The following is a 20,706-nucleotide window of genomic DNA, read 5'->3' on the forward strand; positions in this document are numbered from 1 at the left end:
GTGAAGCTTGGGTGGTAAATGCAGTAGCGAGGAGACGGTTGGAGGCAGTGGAGATGTCCTGTTTAAGGGCAATGTGTGGTGTAAATATTATGCAGAAAATTCGGAGTGTGGAAATTAGGAGAAGGTGTGGAGTTAATAAAAGTATTAGTCAGAGGGCAGAAGAGGGGTTGTTGAGGTGGTTTGGTCATTTAGAGAGAATGGATCAAAGTAGAATGACATGGAAAGCATGTAAATCTATAGGGGAAGGATGGCGGGGTAGGGGTCGTCCTCGAAAGGGTTGGAGAGAGGGTGTAAAGGAGGTTTTGTGGGCAAGGGGCTTGGACTTCCAGCAAGCGTGCATGAGCGTGTTAGATAGGAGTGAATGGAGACGAATGGTACTTGGGACCTGACGATCTGTTGGAGTGTGAGCAGGGTAATATTTAGTGAAGGGATTCAGGGAAACCGGTTATTTTCATATAGTCGGACTTGAGTCCTGGAAATGGGAAGTACAATGCCTGCACTTTAAAGGAGGGGTTTGGGATATTGGCAGTTTGGAGGGATATGTTGTGTATCTTTATATGTGTATGCTTCTAGACTGTTGTATTCTGAGCACCTCTGCAAAAACAGTGATAATGTGCGAGTGTGGTGAAAGTGTTGAATGATGAAAGTATTTTCTTTTTGGGGATTTTCTTTCTTTTTTGGGTCACCCTGCCTCGGTGGGAGACGGCCGACTTGTTAAAAAAAAAAAAAAAAAAATATGCAAAACAACCTCTCTGAAAGAATAGAGAAATTCCAAGCGCTTTCGTGACTACTCACATTATCAAGGAACTATGTTTCTTGATAATGTGAGTAGTCACGAAAGCGCTTGGAATTTCTCTATTCTTTCAGAGTGGTTGTTTTGCATATATATATATATATATATATATATATATATATATGTATATATGTATATATATATATGTATATATATATATGTCGTGCCGAATAGGCAGAATTTGCGATCTTGGCTTAAATAGCAACGCTCATCTTGCCATATAGGACAAGCGAAAATTTGTGTATGCAATAATTTCGCCAAAATCATTCTGAACCTAACGAAAAAAATATATTTCACTGTGTTTGTTTAGTATTAAATTATTGTAAACAAATCTAAAATATATTTAGTTGGGTTAGGCTAAAATAAATTGTTCTTGTTATAATAAGGTTAGGTAAGTTTTATAAGATTCTTTTGGAGCAAAATAAAAAAAAATTACATTAACATTAATGAAAGACATATATCTTTAAACGTATAAGAGAAAATTTTAGAAAGGACTTAATTTTAAATGAGTTCTTGCTAATTGACCAGTTTTACATATTCGGCACGACATATATATATATATATATATATAATGTTCAACTGCCTCCCAGCACACATAAGGGGGATTACCAACAGACCCCTGGCAGTCTTCAAGCTGGCACTGGACACGCACCTAAAGTCAGTTCCTGATCAGCCGGGCTGTGGCTCGTACGTTGGTTTGCGTGCAGCCAGCAGCAACAGCCTGGTTGATCAGGCGCTGATCCACCAGGAGGCCTGGTCACAGACCGGGCCGCGGGGGCGTTGACCCCCGAAACTCTCTCCAGGTAAACTCCAGGTATATATATATATATATATATATATATATATATATATATATATATATATATATATATATATATATATATTGGAGTGTTAGCTATAGGATGGGTGCCAAATAGCGATTTTCCTGTGGATAAACAACATACTTGACGAAACAGAACATGCTTATCAAATTTTCTCTAAGTACAAGCATAATCTAAAGCATATCTTGGACACTAGTAAATCAGTAATGGCGTGACGGCTCTAGACAGAGCGTCGTAGCCTGCTCTAGGCTACTAGTTTATCTGTGTAAGTTATGTTGTGATGACTTAGACTAGTGTTTTAGCCTGCTCTAGGCTAGTAGCTTGTTCCTGTGAGTTAGAGCGAGACGGCTCTAGCTAGTTTACCTGGAGTTTACCTGGAGAGAGTTTCGGGGGTCAACGCCCCCGCGGCCCGGTCTGTGACCAGGCCTCCTGGTGGATCAGCGCCTGATCAACCAGGCTGTTGCTGCTGGCTGCACGCAATCCAACGTACGAGCCACAGCCCGGCTGATCAGGAACTGACTTTAGGTGCTTGTCCAGTGCCAGCTTGAAGACTGCCAGGGGTCTGTTGGTAATCCCCCTTATGTGTGCTGGGAGGCAGTTGAACAGTCTCGGGCCCCTGACACTTATTGTATGGTCTCTTAACGTGCTAGTGACACCCCTGCTTTTCATTGGGGGGATGGTGCATCGTCTGCCAAGTCTTTTGCTTTCGTAGTGAGTGATTTTCGTGTGCAAGTTCGGTACTAGTCCCTCTAGGATTTTCCAGGTGTATATAATCATGTATCTCTCCCTCCTGCGTTCCAGGGAATACAGGTTTAGAAACCTCAAGCGCTCCCAGTAATTGAGGTGTTTTATCTCCGTTATGCGCGCCGTGAAAGTTCTCTGTACATTTTCTAGGTCGGCAATTTCACCTGCCTTGAAAGGTGCTGTTAGAGTGCAGCAATATTCCAGCCTAGATAGAACAAGTGACCTGAAGAGTGTCATCATGGGCTTGGCCTCCCTAGTTTTGAAGGTTCTCATTATCCATCCTGTCATTTTTCTAGCATTTTTCTAGTGTCGTAGCCTGCTCTAGGTTACTAGCTTGTTCGTGTGGCGGGTCTCTGCTAGTGTTCTAGCATGCTCTAGTCTATTGACTTGTTCCTGTCAGGTGAGTGATAGTGTTGATGGCTCTATCTAGTGCATCGTAACCGTTGTAGGTTACTAGCTGGTCCTTGGACGCTGAATTGGCTTAATAGTCCTCTAGCTAATTTGTTCTAGCCGGCTCCAGGTTACTAACTTATCCTCTGGAAGCTAAGTTATGGTGTGACAGCTTATCTAATACGTGGTGACCCGTTGCGAGCTACTTGACCTACATGCCCATATAAGTGAGGTTGCAACACCATTAACTTTTAGGGTGTGAAAGTCGTCAGTGGTCTGAAGACCACTGACGACCATGATCCTTATGGGCCATGTATCGCCTGAGCTATAACACAATGGCCTGTGAGTTTTAGAACTCACTTGCTATGGGCTCCACCCATTCTGGGATTTGATTAGCGCCTGAGAAATACGAGTCATTGGGTTTGATCCAAGGAAATGGTGGGTGAGTCAAGTTCCTTGGGTCAGTAGCCCATCACCAGGGAAGGAGCCTGATTTAGGAGGCGTGATCTGAAGCCGGGCCGTGGAGGGGATGTATGACATGTACACAACTTGACGTGGCCGTGACCTTCAACACATGCACCGTACTTCCAGGTTCCCTGGCTCCTCAGCATCAACGTTTCGTGGCAACACTGTACATCCTGCAATAAAAACTTGTTCACGAAACCTTGCTAGGAACTTCACTTCCAGTTGCTCTCCACACCACAAAAGTCAGGTAAAGGTACTCTAAAGCACTATCTGTGCACCCTCACTTACACACTATATAGTCCTTCCTGCACTGTATCTTATACCGGTCACAGAAGCATCACAGAGTAGTTTAGAAACTGAGTTTTCAGCTCACAACCAAACGAGCCTTGGTTTGACTCTGGGCAAGCCTTGCATCTGCTTTCCTTGTTCGCCTAGCAGTGAATAATTACATGAGGCACACTGGACTGTTGTGCCTTGCATAGGTCCTAGACAAGGGGACCTATGGATTTCCCACAAGATTATGCCACACTGCTTGACCTTTTTTCTGCGTTATTAACTATTGTGAATTACGATATTCGGGGTTAAAACGGGGTTAAATGTCACAACAGTGACGTTTCACAGCCCAGGATGACAGAACATGGATGAGCCCTGCTCCAGTCCGAAGCATAATCTGTCACTCCACTGTTATAACAATATGGCACCATGTTCCGCTTATATTGTACCACATGCTCCATGTCTTTTTCAGAGTCATTTAGGACCTCCAACACTGCCGTGCACCCGAAAGAGATATGCATGACAATGAGTCACCTATCTGTTATCTCCGTGTAAAATATCTTTAATTTTATTTTACTGGTTTGTGTCATTTAAGGGATCCTCTTGCAGTCTACAGCCATTAAACTACAATTGAACCATTATTATTTACACGCCAGTTTTAATCTGTATAAGTAACTTGAATACTTTTACCACATTTTTTTATTTTTTTCATGATTTATTTATAACCACTCATCAAGCAAGAACTGTAATCCCAATGCTATATACCTAACAGTAAAATTTAAGTTTCTAAGTGTATTCTTGCTTAAAACAATGCACCACGTGCTTTTTAAATGACGAAATTATAGGCAACTTATATAGCCTATTATGAAACCTTAAGCTTCGAAAATAAAGATGTTTATATCTATTAGAAGATAATGTCAGTAATGGTAAGAAGAATGATAAGATATATCACGTTTTGTTATCTGTGTACTCTTATGCTGTTATTTCTCACAAAATCTCGGTGTTGTGGACAAGAATAACGGCACTAAGATAAACCATCAGACAACATTAAGATACACATGTCTGACACATCCCCAAGATAACATGTGAATTATTAACATTCTCCGGCATTCATAAGTCAGCCATCTTTCATCGTGTTCAAAACTTAACGTTTCAGTTGCTCAGCGATCAAAAAAAAAAGGCATTCACAAGTAATCACATGGAAACTAATATCACAAGTCAATGAAAATAGCATGTTGGAAACTTTTGCTAAGATTCTCCAGCATTGGAAGTGTAAAGTCAATCAAAGGAGACATTCTCTGGTTATCGAAATACACAACTACTTCAAGTTTGAAGCTGCTCAGAAGTTCCTTCTCTAATTGTCAGCGTTGTAAGTTTGAAACCAATTGGACGAGGGATCACAATAGTCAGGGACCATTGAGCATAATATATGCTCCTTAGTGAAGAAAGTAGGGGACTTGGTTTCTGCATAATTAGGGATAACCAATGCAACCTTGATTTTTGTTGCAGGCGCTTAAAAGTTGAGGCAAGTGAGAAGATGAAGGCAGATGCAAAGCTTGACTTGCTGCCATCTGTAAAGAGACAGTGATCTTCAAAACACAGTACGTGCTGGACACTCAAAAAGCCATCTCAGACCCAATTGGAAGTTGCCTTGCCAGCAGAGGATCTTCAAGCACAGAATGTACAATGGCATCCCTCATGCAACCTATAAGGGACATGGATAGAGCTGTTATGAAATTCATTTAGCAGTCTCATTGCACATCACACTCATAAGATGACCATCGTTACTTGACTCATTCACTAAGGCGCAAACTAAAGCAAACCACGTGAAATCGTTGTATATATTTTGTGATCGAGGGTGGCTCGTACGTTGGTTTGCGTGCAGCCAGCAGCAACAGCCTGGTTGATCAGGCTCTGATCCACCAGGAGGCCTGGTCACAGACCGTGCCGCGGGGGCATTGACCCCCGGAACTCTCTCCAGGTAAACTCCAGGTAAGCAAAATAACAAATTCATTACGTTTGGGACACAGCGAGAGTGCTGGACAGAATCTACCTTCTAAATGCACTTGATCTGAGCAATAACTATAGGCTACGCTGTAGGTTTAATGAAAGTATAAATCCTGCCGACTTTCATACTATGAACATTGTGTACCACATGAACTGTTGGAATATGCATGTGACTAACAAACTCAGTCTGCGGAAAGATATGCAACTTGTGAAGTATCTAACAATGATTTCGATAATGTTTTGTAAGACTTTTTGTTTAACGGAAATGTTATAATGACACATTTGGAACAGAAATACAAGAACATCTGCACGTCAAATGGTATAACTGAAAAATATGTTAAATCTAGAAGATAAATCAAGAATTTTGTTGCAGAAGAACTCGAGAATGGGACATGCAGCTTAGTGTTCCAAGGTGTCCCTAAAAATAGCAAGATTTATCACTGGCATATACAGAAGTACATAATGTAAGTGACAGACTGACAGTATTCAATTAAATTTACAGGGTTTACAGGTTTTGGGTATTGTGTGGTTTACATGTTATAAAATACTAATTACAGAGGGGGCCACTAGAACACCTAGCATGGCTAGGCATTTCGAGCAGACTTAGATTAATTCTTAACATTAAATCCTTACAGATTTTGATATTAAGGCTAAGTGACTACATCATAATTTGTAGGAGAAATTTGCTTTCTGATGGTGGTACCTTTTGCTTGTTGTTGTGCTCCAGCTCCTCAGGTTGTACCTGAGCTCATTACATGTGTCTGTGCCAGAACAAATTGTAGCAGTAGTCGTTGCAAGAGTACTAGCAGTTCACTTCCATGGACATATATGTGTAATTCCTCTGATGGTGAAGACTTCTGTGAAAATATTAGTGAACCTTTTGAACAGACAGTGAAAGTAAAGATGACCCAACTGTTCAAAATGCTTCCCTTTGTGTCACTCTGATGTCTAATGCTTTTATGTGTCAAAGGGTAAATAATTTTAATGTTCAGTGTAATGGGGAGCCCATCACTTTGGTTTCATCAGTAAAATATCTGGGAATCCCCTTTGATCCATGCATGTCAGGAGAATTGATAGGGAACAGTGTAGTAAAGAAAGTGAATGCCAGACTGAAGTTCCTGTATAGACAAGCACAGTGTCTACCTATTGAGGCTCGCAGGACCCTATGTCTAGCCCTTATACAATGCCATATGGATTACGCTTGCTCTTCATGGTACTCTGCCTTGACAAAAAAACTGAAAGATAAACTGCAAATCACCCAGAACAAAATCGTAAGATTCATCCTGGGGCTGGGACCAAGAGAACATGTAGACCAGGGTGAATTACAGCAGTTGGATATGCTGAATGTTGAAGACAGAGTAAAACAACTGAAGCTAAATCTTGTTTATAAAATTGCTCACAGTGTCCACAATATCTTGCTGTCAATTTTGTCAAGGTTGGGAACCAAAGCAATCATAGTACTAGGGGGAGAGAGCATAGCTTTGTAGTACCCACAGTCAGTGGCCAGGCTTCAAACACCTTTTATTGTACAGCAATAAAGGAATGGAACAGACTACCCGCACATGTCAAAGCCAGTCATAGCATGAACCAGTTCAAGAAGAGTGTCAAAAGGTGTCTGATGAATGTAGCTACAGAAAGGGAGGGGAATGATTTTCTATTTTTTAGCTAACATACGTGTAAATTTTACCTTATTCCTAGTAATGACCCTCGTATTGTAGATATTCTTAATGACCCTCGTGTAGTAGATAGTCTTAATGACCCTCGTGTAGTAGATAGTCTTTTTAGTATGATAATAAGATGTTATCTTCATTATAGAATAATAAGAAAATATTATAACCTTTATATTATAATAATAAGGTAAAAGGACCCCAATGGAAATAAGTCACTCTGTCTGACTTTTTTGGGTTATCCCAGGTTCTCTACACATATGCTGCTATGTATGATAATTCTATGTAACTGTATTTGTGTATACCTGAATAAACTTACTTACTTACTTACTATTTAGTTAGGAATAACAATTAGGTATAGATGGTCATTTTTTGCCTCCTTATGCATTAAACAACATTAACTTTCACGTAATAAAAATTACATGACGGTTTAAAATTGGTAAGAAAATTTGAATTGTTTTTTTATCAGTATTCCAGGGAAAATCCTGTGAATGCATAATAACTGGTAATGAATGAGAAGGCATTAAAAAAAAGTCTAAAATAAAAGCATTAAAGAGTAAAAATTGCTTGTGGTTACACTAATAAAAATTCCATCAAATATGATTGTGAGATTCTTCTGGAATTTAAGTAAGGGGATCCACCAGATTTAATTGGGAACGTTTTTCTTTTTTGTTGCTTTTTACTTTCATAGCTCAACTTGTCTTGTTTCCTGACGAACCTTGTCCAACCTAACCTCCTAACCCGGTGGCCTGGTGGCTAAAGCTCCCGCTTCACACACGGAGGGCCCGGGTTCGATTTCCGGCGGGTGGAAACATTTCGACAAGTTTCCTTACACCTGTTGTCCTGTTCACCTAGCAGCAAATAGGTACCTGGGTGTTAGTCGACTGGTGTGGGTCGCATCCTGGGGGACAAGATTAAGGACCCCAATGGAAATAAGTTAGGCAGTCCTCGATGACGCACTGACTTTCTTGGGTTATCCTGGGTGGCTAACCCTCCGGGGTTAAAAATCCGAACGAAATTCCTCCAAAATTTCCACCAGTCAACTATAGTGACAATATAGCATTTATTGTGGTGGAGACGGAAAAAAATAGAAAAGCTAGATACAGCGATTGATAAACAAGGGTTGAGGTCGACCGTTCGTCATTGTAGGAGTTGCCAGCAGTCACCGGTTTCTTCAACACGCAAGTTATACTTTTGTATCAATCAAATCACATATTACTCGGGTAGATAATTTCCAGTAAATCCTTCATGTGTTAGCTCAAATCACCGACCAGTATGTTTTAAATAAGTGACCCACTGATCAGATCAGATCGACTGGTCCGAACCCTTGACTGGTCCGAACCCTTGACTGGTCCGAACCCTTGACTGGTCCGAACCCTTGACTGGTCCGAACCCTTGACTGGTCCGAACCCTTGACTGGTCCGAACCCTTGACTGGTTTCAAACGGTTTCGTTGGACAATAAAGCAGACTGTAAACGGATGGGGTTGTAGGCGCTCTTATAAACACAAACATTAAATATAAATCAGGAACGTGCCTGGAGTTTACCTGGAGAGAGTTCCGGGGGTCAATGCCCCCGCGGCCCGGTCTGTGACCAGGCCTCCTGGTGGATCAGAGCCTGATCAACCAGGCTGTTGCTGCTGGCTGCACGGTGAGCTGTCCAATATACAAAAAACAGTTAGAAACAGAAATACAAATAGCTAGAGCTTCATTTAAGGAGGTTATTAATAGAATATTCAAGAGGTTGCTAGTAGAATTGCAGTAAATCAACCATTCAAATCATTATGAAGCTGTGTGTAGTCTGCAGTCAGTCAAACAAACGGGCTTCCACATGGGTAAATTGTCATTTTTGTGGAAATTGGTGTCACGCCCCTTGTGCAGATATCCAAGAACTAGCTACAAGCAGTGTTAAAACAGGGAAGTGTTTTTGGGTATGCCCAAATGAGATAAATCTGTGGATTAAAATCACAAGGGTATTAAAAGAGGACAACATCAAAGCTGCTTTCATAGAAAACCTGGAAGCTTTCTACAACAGATGGGAACATAAAAAGTCTGGGCTGAATGGTACTGCCCTTGATACTGGCCATGTAGTCAGAAACTGTAATGGAAATAAGTCACTCTATCTGACTTTTTTGGGTTATCCTAGGTTCTCTACACATATGCTGCTATGTATGATAATTCTATGTAACTGTATTGTGTATACCTGAATAAATTTACTTACTTACTTACTTACTAAGGCTGGAGATGAAGTCCTGGTAGTCAGTAAATGTGGGGCTGATAGTGCTGTCCTGGGAGACAGTAATGGTGAAGCTGGAGGTGCTGTCCTGGGAGACAGTAATGGTGAAGCTGGAGGTGCTGTCCTGGGAGACAGTAATGGTGAAGCTGGAGATGCTGTCCTGGGAGACAGTAATGGTGAAGCTGGAGATTTTGTCCAGGTAGTCGGGAATTATACGCAGGAAGGAATACATATAAATGACCTCATAGGGGACAGGAGCCATAGTAGGGAAACAAGTGTAGTCAAAGATAAGATAAAACCAATATTGCAAACTAGAAATACCGCAGGAAATAGCAAACAAGAGGACTCCACTAGCAATAGTGAGGATATATTACCAAAAACAACTGGTGGGAGCTCCATTGTTGGTGCTAGGGAGGATAGAAGTAAGACAGGGAAACATGCACCAACAGGGAATAGTCACAGAAACCCAAGACAAACGGAAACCAAGCCTGTGCACATACTATGCACTTGGTATCTGCTGGCATGGGAAATCTGGAAAAACAGATGGGACGTGCAACTATGACCACCCTAGAAAATGCCATGCCCATATGACAACAGGAAAATGCAAACTCCCTTCCTATAAGCTTTTTCACCCTGAACTGTGTACCTCTTCAGTACAGGAAAGACTGTGCTATAACTTAAATTGCCAGGCATACCATCTAAAGGGGACAAAAAGATACAAAACATCCAGGCCATGGGAAAACCTGGGTAGCCACAGCCACTCAAGAGGGAGAGGTTTTTTAGTGCCAGGAAGGAAAAAAAACTGGCAGGAAATGGCAGAAATCGTACACCAAATCCAGTCATTCCTGGAGTGGAACCACCAGGAGGCCTGGTCACAGACCGGGCCGCGGGGGCGTTGACCCCCGAAACTCTCTCCAGGTAAACTCCAGGTAAACAGTCGATGGCCTCCACTCCAAACCAACAAATACAGATACTAATGCCGGAAAAAAAATCCCCCCCCAGTACCAACAATACCACCAGTCCGATAACATTCTTCTTTGCAAATATACAGGGTCTAAAGCCAGCAACAAACAACAAAATACCTTTCATCCGTGGACTGCTTGCAGAGGCAAAGGCAATGTTCGCGGCTTTCACTGAGACCCACATAAAGGATCACTTGGATAACGAAATATGGATCCCAGGTTACAACCTATACAGATGTGACAGAGTGAACAGGCAAAAGGGGGGGGGGTTGGCCTTTACATTGCAGAGTCACTTGTTTGCACAGAACTGCTTAATGCCTCAAATGATGTAGTGGAAGTTTTAGCAGTAAAGATAGAGAACCAAAACCTAGTCATTGTGGTAGTCTACAAGCCTCCGGATGCAACATCCCAGCAATTCCAGGAACAGCTGTTAAAAATTGACCACTGTCTGGAAAATCTTCCAGCTCCTGCACCCAACATCTTGCTCCTGGGGGATTTCAACTTAAGGCACCTAAAATGGAGGAATATAGCAAATAATATTGTTGCAGTAATAACACCAGGAGGCAGCTCTGATGAAAACTCACACTCACACGAGCTTTTAAATCTCTGCACAAAATTCAATTTAAACCAGCAAATAATAGAGCCTACTAGACTGGAGAATACACTAGACCTCATCTTCACTAACAATGATGATCTGATAAGAAATGTCACCATATCAAAAACAATATACTCAGATCACAACATAATTGAGGTTCAGACATGTATGCGTGGAGCCCCAGACCGACATAATGAGACTAGTCACGAGGGAGCATTCACCAAATTCAACTTCAATAACAAAAACATAAAGTGGGACCAAGTAAACCAAGTCCTAACCGATATAAGCTGGGAAGATATACTAAGCAACACAGACCCCAACTTATGCCTAGAACAGATTAACTCGGTGGCACTCGATGTATGCACAAGGCTTATTCCTCTAAGAAAAATGAGTAGTAGATGTAAAATAGAAAGAGACAGGCGCTCCCTTTACAGGCGACGGAAAAGAATAACAGAGCGGCTAAAAGAGGTCAATATATCTGAAATGCGTAGGGAGACATTGGTCAGAGAAATAGCAAACATCGAACTTAAGCTAAAAGAATCCTTTAGGAGTCAGGAATCGCGGGAAGAACTAAAAGCCATAAATGAAATCGAAAGAAACCCTAAGTATTTCTTCTCCTATGCCAAATCAAAATCGAGAACAACGTCCAGTATTGGGCCCCTACTTGAACAAGATGGGTCCTACACAGATGACAGCAAGGAAATGAGTGAGCTACTCAAGTTCCAATATGACTCAGTTTTTAGCAAGCCGCTAACCAGACTGAGAGTCGAAGATCAAAATGAATTTTTTATGAGAGAGCCACAAAATTTGATTAACACAAGCCTATCCGATGTTATCCTGACGCCAAATGACTTCGAACAGGCGATAAATGACATGCCCATGCACTCTGCCCCAGGGCCAGACTCATGGAACTCTGTGTTCATCAAGAACTGCAAGAAGCCCCTATCACGAGCCTTTTCCATCCTATGGAAAGGGAGCATGGACACGGGGGTCGTCCCACAGTTACTAAAAACAACAGACATAGCCCCACTCCACAAAGGGGGCAGTAAAGCAACAGCAAAGAACTACAGACCAATAGCACTAACATCCCATATCATAAAAATCTTTGAAAGGGTCCTAAGAAGCAAGATCACCACCCATCTAGAAACCTATCAGTTACACAACCCAGGGCAACATGGGTTTAGAACAGGTCGCTCCTGTCTGTCTCAACTATTGGATCACTACGACAAGGTCCTAAATGCACTAGAAGACAAAAAGAATGCAGATGTAATATATACAGACTTTGCAAAAGCCTTCGACAAGTGTGACCATGGCGTAATAGCGCACAAAATGCGTGCTAAAGGAATAACAGGAAAAGTCGGTCGATGGATCTATAATTTCCTCACTAACAGAACACAGAGTAGTCGTCAACAGAGTAAAGTCCGAGGCAGCTACGGACGGTGAAAAGCTCTGTTCCACAAGGCACAGTACTCGCTCCCATCTTGTTCATCATCCTCATATCCGACATAGACAAGGATGTCAGCCACAGCACCGTGTCTTCCTTTGCAGATGACACCCGAATCTGCATGACAGTGTCTTCCATTGCAGACACTGCAAAGCTCCAGGCAGACATCAACCAAATCTTTCAGTGGGCTGCAGAAAACAATATGAAGTTCAACGATGAGAAATTTCAATTACTCAGATATGGTAAACATGAGGAAATTAAATCTTCATCAGAGTACAAAACAAATTCTGGCCACAAAATAGAGCGAAACACCAACGTCAAAGACCTGGGAGTGATAAGATAAGATTTCGTTCGGATTTTTAACCCCGGAGGGTTAGCCACCCAGGATAACCCAAGAAAGTCAGTGCGTCATCGAGGACTGTCTAACTTATTTCCATTGGGGTCCTTAATCTTGTCCCCCAGGATGCGACCCACACCCAGCCTGGTTGATCAGGCGCTGATCCACCAGGAGGCCTGGTCACAGACCGGGCCGCGGGGGCGTTGACCCCCGAAACTCTCTCCAGGTAAACTCCAGTCGACTAACACCCAGGTACCTATTTGCTGCTAGGTGAACAGGACAATAGGTGTAAGGAAACGTGTCAGAATTTCCACCCGCCGGGAATCGAACCCGGGCCCTCTGTGTGTGAAGCGGGAGTTTTAGCCACCAGACCACCGGGCCACATGTCGGAGGATCTCACCTTCAAGGACCATAACATTGTATCAATCGCATCTGCTAGAAAAATGACAGGATGGATAATGAGAACCTTCAGAACTAGGGAGGGCAAGCCCATGATGACACTCTTCAGGTCACTTGTTCTATCTAGGCTGGAATATTGCTGCACACTAACAGCACCTTTCAAGGCAGGTGAAATTGCCGACCTAGAAAATGTACAGAGAACTTTCACGGCGCGCATAACGGAGATAAAACACCTCAATTACTGGGAGCGCTTGAGGTTCCTAAACCTGTATTCCCTGGAACGCAGGCGGGAGAGATACATGATTATATACACCTGGAAAATCCTAGAGGGACTAGTACCGAACTTGCACACGAAAATCACGCACTACGAAAGCAAAAGACTTGGCAGACGATGCACCATCCCCCCAATGAAATGCAGGGGTGTCACTAGCACGTTAAGAGACCATACAATAAGTGTCAGGGGCCCGAGACTGTTCAACTGCCTCCCAGCATACATAAGGGGGATTACCAACAGACCCCTGGCAGTCTTCAAGCTGGCACTGGACAAGCACCTAAAGTCAGTTCCTGATCAGCCGGGCTGTGGTTCGTACGTTGGTTTGCGTGCAGCCAGCAGCAACAGCCTGGTTGATCAGGCTCTGATCCACCAGGAGGCCTGGTCACAGACCGGGCCGCGGGGGCATTGACCCCCGGAACTCTCTCCAGGTTATCTTCTTCACCGTATATCATAATCAGGGCTCGAAATACATTGCCCAACTAAGGGCTCTTGTATATACGTCATCATAGTCAAACATACAACAACTAGGTGGCATCCTGGGGAAGAGCCAAAGATCCCAACTGCAATAAGTCACACTGCTGGACTTTATTGGGTTATAATGAATTATTAACCCTCCAAGATTATTAACTTTCCAGCGCTATTAATCCTCCGGGGTTAATAACTCCCCATGGTTAATAACCATTATTTTAATATATATTCGTAGCTCCTTGTGTTTATTACGTTCGTTTTGTTATCTTTTATGTAATTGTGCTTTTAATTGACTTATTATTTTGACTTTTTATTGACTATTAATTACTATCCAGTGCCTAAAATAGTGTAAATATATTTGCTAGCATAAAATAAATTTTTATAAGTTATTCAAAAGATTTAGAGCTAAAAAGATAATCATAGAATGTTCTCGACACATTCGGACAATTATGACCCAGTTATCTGAGTTCATAAAATAGAAGACAAAGAGGAAGGTGGTGCTTGTAGGCCTATAATCCAGCCGTGTGCTGGGGTTTATTAGCCCAAGATAGGCTGTACTGTATTGGTTCTTTCATCTGTGACGAAGGCAACTACACTACGGTTCTTGTAGTTGCCAAAAGTTGGCTCAACAAAAGCTAAATCAGGATGCATAAATTTATGTTGGCTTTTTTGGAAATAATCAGTTGCTTGAGTATCAGGTTAGTGTTCCTTGTTTAATCTAGCAGTGTCTGACCTGCCCAGACATAATGTAACTTAACTTACACAACATAACCCCAGTGGAAATAAGTCCTGTTTGACTTTTTGGTTATGCTGGGTAATTTACACATGTTACTATGGAAGGACTCCAGTGGAAATAGTCACTGGCTTTTTTTTTGGATTATCTTAGGTAATTTGCACATGTTTCTAGGTATAATAATTTTACTTGTGTATACCTGTACCTAAATAAACATAAGACAAATTTACTCATCCCAATACTGTGTAAATGTAACTAAATAAACTTACTTAACCTGACATAAATCATCTTAATCTGACCAACCCAATAAAATCTAACTTCAGTATTAAGCATTATTTGATCTATTATGTGGGAGTAACGTGATGCAAGAAACAGCTTGCCTGCCTTTACTAATGTGTATACGTTGGGTCGTTTTATTGTCTTCTTCGTTAATTTTATATAGTGATAATTGTTATTTAATATCATTGCTACAGTTATAAAAATCCGTAAAATTTACATCTTTGCTTGTATTACAGGAAAGTTCTACATTATGGAAGATGACTCATCCTTATTAATAAAGGAGGAACCTGAAACTCCACTAGTGAATCAACTGGAGAACTCCATAAGGTAGGCTTCATTATTTATTATTATTATTACTCATGAAAAGCTCTAATCCTGTCAGAGTTTTTCATGTGTATTCACTACCTTTGCTTTCCTTTGAAGTTCTTCCATTTGCTTAACAAACATAAATTATAATTTTGAAGGTCTGTTCTTGCCTTTCTCATATTTGTTTAGGTGTTTATATTTTGCTGTGTATTTTTTTTTTTTTTTTTTTTGCTTCTAGTGGGTGCCTTGATGCTGGTGAAGTGCTTTTTATCCAAGGAATTGTTGCTACCCCTCAGTTTCCTTGGCCTCAACTTGATTGCCTTCCATTCCCCAGGTGCTGTATGACATCAGTGAGTTTAGCACTTGCTTTGAAAATAATGTATAGTTTCTTAATGTAAACCTTCAGTGTCTTATCATTTAAAAAAAAAAGTCCTCATTTTTGTCATTTCTTGATGTTAATTCTGAGTGCCAAACAGTAGCATAATACAGTGGACCCCCGCATAACGATCACCTCCGAATGTGACCAATTATGTAAGTGTATTTATGTAAGTGCGTTTGTACGTGTATGTCTTGGGTCTGAAATGGACTAATCTACTTCACAATATTCCTTATGGGAACAAATTCGGTCAGTACTGGCACCTGAACATACTTCTGGAGTGAAAAAATATCGTTAACCGGGAGTCCACTGTATTACCTTTTTTTTTTTTTAAGTGCTACTTTAATAAATTTTGTCACTGTTGCAATTAACTTTTTTTTTTAAACTTCGGACTAAGATTTGCCTTAGTGTTCAGTTCTTATTCTTGGCTACTTCTGCTCCTACTTTAGTTTGTTTCTTGGCTACATTTGCATAGCTTTCATTATTTTTAGCACTATTCTGTGTCTTGGTTAACTGATTTTATTTAGTTTAGGTGAATTTTAGTTGAGATTAATTTTACATATTATCGTACTGTGATATATCTTAACTATCTTTTTAGGTGTTTTTTCGTCTGATATTTAAAATTTCTCTTCCTGTCTTAACCCTTAAACTGTTGATATGTAGCTCTACGTCCACGTGTGGGGGGCCTCCGAACATAGATCTACGTTATTTTTTACATGCTTTCAAATGGGGAAAATCAAGGTCGGAGCGCTACACACGTGAACGTAGATCTACGTTTGGACAGTTTAAGGGTTAACTGATGTATTTTTAAATTATTTTTATTACCTAATTGTTTCTCTTCATATATTTTTTTTTTTCATATTTTGTGCATGTTTCAGGCTTGGATTCATATTTTCCAACATTAACTTGTTCACTTTATCCTCCTGTAGTCCTAAATGGGCATGAAGGTGATACAGTATGAACCTTACTAACTGTATCTGCTTCTTAAAAACCCTTATGGGTTTAGTGCTTTTCCATGAGTATATCACCATATTTGCAAATTTGAAATCTTATTGTGGTTGAAAGTTGATTGTGTCTTTAAATTCAAGTACTTATACCATGATTTCATATATATACAAGCTAGGGTTTTGCAACAACTCAAGAGTAAAGGATATTTATATCTGTACAGTCGTCCTTGAAAATTCGCAGGCTTCCTTTTTTGCAGATTTTGACTATCCAAGATCTTTAAATTAATTACTCAGTGTCTTTCTGGCTCAATGACTTCCCCATGTCCCAATTTCTTTTTATTCTGGTCATCATTTCTTATAAATAATAATAATAACCAGATGAGAATATATTAGGTCCCTCACTTATGACATTAATGTGTTCTGAAAAGCGTAAGTCGACTGCTTTAAACCCTGTACCTATTTTTATGTAGACACCCGTTATAATCAGAGATGCATTCCTGAGGTAAAATATTCCATATCTTTGCTTCATTTACTTTTATTATTGAAATTATAAAACAATGTCCTTCCATCTCTCCTATTCTCTCTTGTGTTCCCTTACCTCTGTCCCTCTCATGCATTCCATCCTCCCATTGTATCTTGTACAATAGTTTATATTTGCTCTACGTCCTCCTCCCCACTACTCCAGTTCCCACCATATTCCACCACCTCCCCTCTTACTGTGTACTCTACTAAAACATTATACTCTAGCCCAACACTTTCTCCAACCCAACATCACCCCTACACTGTTCTCCATTGCTTATACTACTATGCTTCTACAGTGTACAGTGCCCCCACACTGTACTCCACCCACCACAACACCCCCCATCCCTAGCAGTTGACAATACCCCCCCCCACACCACACCCACACTGTATTCCGCCTTCCATACCACACCCCATGCCATGAACTCCACTCGCCTTTGTATGCCAAATAGTTATGGTGAGGGTATAAGGTGCCTGGACATTTGCTGTGGTGAAGGCTACATGTGCTGAGGTTAGCAGGGAGGGGGGATTGTGGTACAAGCCAAGTTGCTGCCTCACCCAGTGATCACATATTTCACACAAACACCTACTGCCTCCCCCCCCCCCCCATAAAAAAAAAATGTGTGCAGGTACTTTTAAATCTACAGTTCTTGATCAGTCTTTACCAGACTAATGGAAGCTCAGCTCATAGGAACATAAGAATGGAGGAACACTGCAGCAGGCCTACTAGCCCAAACAAGGCACGTCCTTCTCAAAAAATAATCATTCCCACCCATCCACTTGTCCAACCTTTTCCCAAAGCTACCTTAGCATTTGCTTCAATACCCCAGGTACTATGGAAAAAATAAACATTTGCAGCACAATGCGATCCCCATCGACTACGCTTCGCCCACACAGTGGGCCCCACCAAGCCACACGTAGATCACACAAACACGATCACACACTATTAATGTGTATGGTGAAAAAAATATCGGAGGAAAATTATATCGTTTAGCCTTAACAAAATCATACATACTGAATTTACAGTCACTGTATATACCAATCTCTACTAAACGAACATGAACCCTATGAATATGCATAAAGTGAACATATGCAATATGGTACATGAATGCATTATGAGAAAAAAGAGTAAAGAGAAACTATTTACTGTATTTAAAATAGTTTCTTTGAATGTGTGCAATGATAGTAACTGCAGTTCAGCATACATTTCACTAACCCTTAAAATAATTTTGTGTTATTAACTTCAGAAACTTTTTCTGAAGTTAATAACACCATAAAAGCAAAATTTAATGTGATAGTTATGGAATTATGCAGGCACAAACTTGGAGGTTGGGGAGCACTTTATACAACAGATTTTTCTCACTTTTAGGCCTATTTTAGACCAATCCTAGTACTCAAACCAACCCAGTTCTCAATATGCCTTGATCAGAAAAAACTGACTATTCAACTATCAAAACTACCCTCGGCAGACGATGCACTGTGTCCCCAATGAAAAGCAGAGGTGCCACTAGCACGATAAGAGACAACACAATAAGTGTCAGGGGCCCAAGACTGTTCACCTGTCTTCCAGCATACACAAGGGGGATTACCAATAGACCCCTGGCTGTCTTCAAGAAGGCACTGGACAGGCACCTAAAGCCAGTACCTGACCAGCCGGGCTGTGGTTCTTACGTCAGGTTACATGCGGCCAACAGTAACAGCCTGGTTGATCAGGCCCTGATCCACCATGAGGCCTGGTCACAGACTGGGCTGCGGGGGTGTTGACCCTCGAAACCCTCTCCAGGTATTATGTGTCCAGAAGTTAGTAATTTGCCTTTCCCCTTTCCTGTTGAATTGCATTTATTGAAGTGGAAATGCAGTAACCACTTGCCAGACATTTCCTACACCATACCCATTGTTCTCCTATAGCTTTTAGTAATTCTCTTCCATTTTTGTCACTTTACTATTACATTATCTGCAAACATTTACATACAGGATTCTGTTTCTCTAGGTAGGGCATCGTGTGTGTGAAGATAAGTATGAGTCCGTGGACTGGTCCTTGGGGAACTACTTGATCCATCCGTTATGACATCTCTCTCACTGTGACTACCCTCTTCTAGCCAGGTACTTCATTTTCAGTGGAAATACTAGTTTTTAGCTGATGCACCTGCCTATTTTGCCGAATTTATATCTAATTAGCTTAATGTGAGTCATTATTAAATACCTTTTGGCAGTCTAGGAATGCTCATTTGTCTTTGGTTTCCTTTTCTTGCTGTTCATCTTCATTGTATCGTAAAATGAAGGTCATAAGATACAGTATTTATCTTTAAACCAATGTTGGTGTGTTCTGATTGAATTATATATACGTATATTTTTTTTGACAGCTATGTTGATGATGCTGTTGAAGATGATGATGAGATCCTGGATGATGCATATGAGGATGAGGACGAGGTTCCCCTTATTTTACGACCTGTGCCACAATACAGGTACGTCTTTTATTTACATGTATTTATTTAATGACGTATTTACACAATCTGCACATGGGAGACTGAAACTTAAAACAGTGTTTACGTCTCACTTGGTCCAAGTTGGACCGAAATGCCATCATAAGTTTCAGTCTTCTATGTGCAGGTTGTTTGTGCAATGGTCCAGTCATGGTATTGTGCCTTTTTCTTCTTGAAGTGTTTTATATCTTGTAATTGCATTACACTTTATTTGTGAAACCAGGACTGTATGGGAGATTTAAGAGAGAGACATTGTAGAGGTTGGGAGGAGGTATGAAAGGTGATTGAAAGTGAACATAGAATAAGAGCATGGTGATGAGAGTAAGAAAAAATATAAGCAGTGACAGGTTGTATGTAAGATTAGGAAAAGAATACATTGGAGTGGATGTATTGGCAAATGGGTCGATGAAAGGCTAGCTGAAACAGAAAAGATGAGGGGTAACTGGAGTGTTGAGGAGCCTGAGGAAAGAAAGTTTATTAGAGCATGTAAAGAAAAGAAATGCATCATTTGTCTTGCAGCCTGGGCTGGGGTGTTATTTTTCTTGTTAGAGCATAGACAGGCTTTGAGGGGGGCTCAGTGAAGGAACTCTAACCTGGTGCTAAGATTGGTGTATGGGTGTTTGGCACACTGTAGTCTTCCAGTTGTTGAAGTAAGGAAGGGATGGAGGCAGTGGAAATGTCATTTAAAAACAAGAATGGAGGAACATTGCAGAAGGCCTACTGGCCCATACAAGACAAGTACTTATCAAAACCACCTCTTCCCAAAGCTACCCAAGAATTTACTCCCGTATCCACGACACCAGTCAATCCCAGCCCCTCCCACTCATATGTTTGTCCAATCTCTTCTTAAAGCTACCCAGGGTCCTAGCCTTCATTACCCTACTCTGAAGATTGTTCCACGCATCGACCACTGTTGGAAAACCAGTACTTGCCTATGTCCTTTCTAAATCTAAATTTATCCAACTTAAATCTGTTATTCCTGGTTCTTACCTGATTCGATATCCTCAGTATTTTATTAATATCGCCTTTGCTTATGCCCATCATCCACTTTTACACTTCGTTTATATCTCCCCTCATTCTACATCTCTCCAGAGAGTGAAGATTCAAGGATCTAAGTATCTTCACACAGGAGATTCCTTATGCAGTGAATCATTTTAGTCATCCTTCTCTATATGTTCTCCAGTGAATTT

At 41.0% G+C, this 20,706-nt stretch overlaps 1 protein-coding gene across 7 annotated transcripts; it reads left to right on the forward strand.

The window, feature by feature from the left end:
- Positions 1 to 1,822: 1,822 nt before the first annotated feature.
- LOC128685036 (uncharacterized) lies at positions 1,823 to 20,331 on the forward strand. Of its 7 annotated transcripts, XR_011394686.1 has the most exons (5): positions 14,234 to 14,571; positions 15,122 to 15,212; positions 15,430 to 15,525; positions 19,024 to 19,136; positions 19,397 to 20,331. XR_011394686.1 is itself a non-coding variant. In XM_070104907.1 (4 exons), the coding sequence occupies exons 2-4, from the start codon at positions 15,136 to 15,138 to the stop codon at positions 19,527 to 19,529; spliced, it is 306 nt and encodes a 101-aa protein (XP_069961008.1). In that variant the 5' UTR covers positions 1,823 to 1,879; positions 15,122 to 15,135; the 3' UTR covers positions 19,530 to 20,331. The 7 variants fall into 7 exon arrangements, 2 of the variants coding, with proteins under 2 accessions (XP_069961008.1, XP_069961007.1); XR_011394687.1 differs by lacking the exons at positions 14,234 to 14,571; positions 15,430 to 15,525 and adding an exon at positions 1,823 to 1,879; XM_070104907.1 differs by lacking the exons at positions 14,234 to 14,571; positions 19,024 to 19,136 and adding an exon at positions 1,823 to 1,879.
- Positions 20,332 to 20,706: the final 375 nt, after the last annotated feature.

This window comes from Cherax quadricarinatus, chromosome 5 (genome assembly GCF_038502225.1).
Source record: "Cherax quadricarinatus isolate ZL_2023a chromosome 5, ASM3850222v1, whole genome shotgun sequence".
NCBI lineage: Eukaryota > Metazoa > Arthropoda > Malacostraca > Decapoda > Parastacidae > Cherax > Cherax quadricarinatus.

Excerpts from the sequence above, each read along its gene's own strand:
- LOC128685036 (XM_070104907.1), top strand. The coding sequence starts at position 15,136 with ATGGAAGATGACTCATCCTTATTAATAAAGGAGGAACCTGAAACTCCA. Across the intron at positions 15,213-15,429 it reads CAACTGGAGAACTCCATAAG|TGGGTGCCTTGATGCTGGTG; the intron begins GTAGGCTTCATT and ends TTTTGCTTCTAG. Across the intron at positions 15,526-19,396 it reads GATTGCCTTCCATTCCCCAG|CTATGTTGATGATGCTGTTG; the intron begins GTGCTGTATGAC and ends TTTTTTTGACAG.